Source organism: Cyprinodon variegatus, unplaced genomic scaffold, assembly GCF_000732505.1.
Source record: "Cyprinodon variegatus isolate N-32 unplaced genomic scaffold, C_variegatus-1.0 Scaffold609, whole genome shotgun sequence".
Lineage (NCBI taxonomy): Eukaryota > Metazoa > Chordata > Actinopteri > Cyprinodontiformes > Cyprinodontidae > Cyprinodon > Cyprinodon variegatus.
In genome coordinates, this window is record NW_015151062.1 from 496,303 (window position 1) to 499,394 (window position 3,092).

General features: G+C 47.9%; 1 protein-coding gene across 1 annotated transcript in view; it reads right to left on the bottom strand.

The window, feature by feature from the left end:
* Window positions 1–1,564: 1,564 nt before the first annotated feature.
* gpatch1 (G-patch domain containing 1) overlaps window positions 1,565–3,092 on the bottom strand; it is an 18,625-nt gene continuing 17,097 nt past the window's right edge. The window contains exons 13-18 of the mRNA XM_015392833.1: window positions 2,732–2,919; window positions 2,324–2,654; window positions 2,167–2,250; window positions 1,940–2,046; window positions 1,751–1,866; window positions 1,565–1,664 (exon numbers count right to left, since the gene is read on the bottom strand). Of these exons, the coding sequence (XP_015248319.1) occupies window positions 1,631–1,664; window positions 1,751–1,866; window positions 1,940–2,046; window positions 2,167–2,250; window positions 2,324–2,654; window positions 2,732–2,919 (860 nt within the window). The 3' untranslated portion in view covers window positions 1,565–1,630. The remainder of the gene's footprint in view (window positions 1,665–1,750; window positions 1,867–1,939; window positions 2,047–2,166; window positions 2,251–2,323; window positions 2,655–2,731; window positions 2,920–3,092) is intronic.

The following is a 3,092-nucleotide window of genomic DNA, read 5'->3' on the forward strand; positions in this document are numbered from 1 at the left end:
TTTATCTCTGGAGAGTGGGGCAGCATCTGAGGTAGTCATGGAATCTGAACCGGGTTTAGACTGCTTTGATCCAGTTGAACTTTCTGAGTTTGCAAAATGATTGTCTTCATCTAAGCCTTCAACTTGTATGTTATTCCCTTTGATCTCCTCCTCCATTCTAGATGTGATGAATCTATCTCTGTTACAGGGATATGTACCAAAGGCTCTATCTAGAATGGAACTGTTCTGTGTTGACTTCTCAGTTCAGAGGGCCCCCTGCCTGTCTTTGCCTAGGACCCCACATTACTTAAATCCTTCCCTGGTAGGAGGATTATGTTTTAAAAAGTGTGCATTATATTTATAGGCGACTCATGCTGTGGCCACATATAGACCAAGTTATATCATGAGAACAAGTTTATGCACAAATTCATTTTTCCAGAGAACTAATTAATATTTCGTTGCCACAGCCAAGTACTTTATGGCCACAAAATAATATTTATTGGGAACAAATAATTATCTCCCTTTTTATCTTTCCTCCTTTTTTCTGTTTTTCCTTTCCTGTTCTACTTACATTGCAGCGTCAATATAATCTGTAAAACTCCCTGCATAATTATAATAAAGCTATTTATATGCGTAAATCAAGCGGAACACTATGGCGATTGCCGTACTGCTCCACTGGTGAAAGTAAAATCTGTTGGGCTCTTTATGGCATCAAGATAATTATTTTTATTGCCACATCGCCAGACACGACACTGTTAAAACAAAATGAAATTCTCTGGAAAGTTTCATCTATCATGCCGCCCAGTTCAGGTTCGGGTGTTTTTGGTTGAATTTCCTCCTGGAAAAGCTTCCCTCCAAGGCCTGGTTCTCAGAGGTCCTCCTATCCGCTCAGGGTGAGCCCTGGTCGGGTAAAACATCTGACCTTTCCCGCTGGATGTGTCAGCTCCATACCAGAGTCCCAGAACCAAAATCAAACAAACTTTATTAACAACTCAGCATCAAAACATTTACCAGAACATTTCCTCTGAAGTCCTGCAGGTAGATCTCACCTGCAGCTCCACCCTTCATCCTCCTCCTCATCCTCCACCCATGGCTTGTTTATCGGACTCATTCTTAATAAAACCAAAGAAAAACTCTGATAGCTACGTGTTGACCGCTAGTGGTTTCCATAGAAACGCGTCTGAAATGGTGCGTTCAGGGCCTGTGGGATAAACCGTACTGCTGGCCGTTATCAGATCAGGTTTTTAATTAGGGGCTTTAATCAATCTTCTCTGGGTTCCAGCGGGTTCTGTTCTGGTCGTCCAACAGAAGCTTCTCACCCTCCTGTGTCCTGCTCCATCCATCACCCAGGAAACGGGAGCACGGGACCCAGAGGGGAGCTGGGCACCGACCAATCATAGCAGAGGTATAGTCCAAAAGTCTGCATTTAGTTCTGGTTCAGGGGGACCAGGAAAAGAACGCAGACAGAACCAGAACCGGCCCTCCTTTCCTCGCTCAGAACTCAGGTTTTCATTTCAGATCAACAGAAATCTGTTCTTTAAAATGTGATAAAATGGATTAAATGGAAGAGCAGCGAAGACCCAGTAAACCAGAACCGACATTAACAAGATGTCTGGTTTTTATTAGACGGCTGATGATGCGTTTCTCCGGGTCACCGGGTCCGAGGGGTCCGGATGCTCTTCAGTCTGAAAGCAGATCAGAAACACGGAGGCGGATTTAGGATCAGAACATCAGAACCGCTGATGAGCCGAAGCTCGCTGCGACCTCTGACCTCCTCAGCAGCTCGTCCGTCGACAGCTCGGCGTCTTCCTCGTCTTCCTCAGAGCCGCTGGTCGACTCCTCCTTCTTACTCTTCCCTTTGCTTTTGTGCTTCTTGTGTTTCTTCTTCTGCAGAAACAAACAGAATCAGAACGGAGATCAGAAGCAGCTCACCTCTGACCTGGTCCTCCTCTTCCTCAACCTTTTTCTCCTTCTTGTGCTTCTTGCTTTTCTGCTTCTTCTCTTTGCTTCTCTTGCTGGACTTCTCATCCTGACGGTTGGAGGCCGTGGAGGTGGCGCCTCCTCTGTCTGATCAGGAGAACAACAAGCAAACAGTTAAACCTCCCGATCCGCTTTAAACCGACCCGTGAAAAACGGAGGGACGTCTCCTGATGGCCAGAACTCAGAGGAGGAGCAGCAGCTTCTCACCGACAGCAGCCGAAGGAGGCGGCAGCTTCGGTCCAAACTCTTCCTCCTCGTCTTTGGCCGACGTCTGACGGGAAGCTGCTGCTTCTGGGGAACAAAGAGAACCTTTGAGCTCAGAGTCCGGTTGATGCTGAGAACATCTGCAGAACAGCTGGAGAACCTGTGTGCAGCCTGGAGGTGACAGCAGAGGAAGAGGAGGCAGGGGGGACGGCGGAGGATGACGAGGAGGCAGGGGGGGCGGCGGAGGAGGAAGAGGAGATGACGAACAGCTTCACTGGTTCCGTCTCTGATCGCTCTTCCTTTGCATCATTCTCCTCCTCCTCTTCATCACTCTCTCCCTCTGAGGAGGAGGACTTCTCATCAGAGGAGTTGGCAAAGATGGCTTTGAACAGATCCATAGGAGGCCTCTTCTCCTCCTCCTCCTCCTCCTCCTCTTCCTGGTCTTCATCCTTTGTTCTCTGCTCTGAGCTGGGCTGATCTGCTGACCCCCCCTGGAAGAAAAGCCCAGCAGAGGTTAGACCTGCAGAGGATCCACCTAAAGCTGCAGGTCCCGTTTGTTCAGACGGACCTCGCTGCTGCCGGCTGCAGTCTGGATGCTGTTGGACCCGGGAGGTGAGTTCTGTTCAGATTTGGGCTCAGCTTGGTTCTGTGCATCGCTGATACGCTCGCTCAGCGGATCCTGGTTCTTCTTCTCTTTGTTTTTCTCTGAAACATCCCACCTGGACTTCTTCTCCTGCTCCAGAGGCTTTGGAGGAGCTGAGAGGAACAAACGAGAAGTTTAGCTTTGTTAGGATCATTGATGATGTGTGAGTTTAATATTAGCTGCCTGTTGGTGTCAGAACTGATGTTTTACATAATAGTTTATCTAATTAGGACAGTTCCTCTGTCTACGGAAGAGGATTAGGGACACTGCAAAAAAAAAAAAAAAA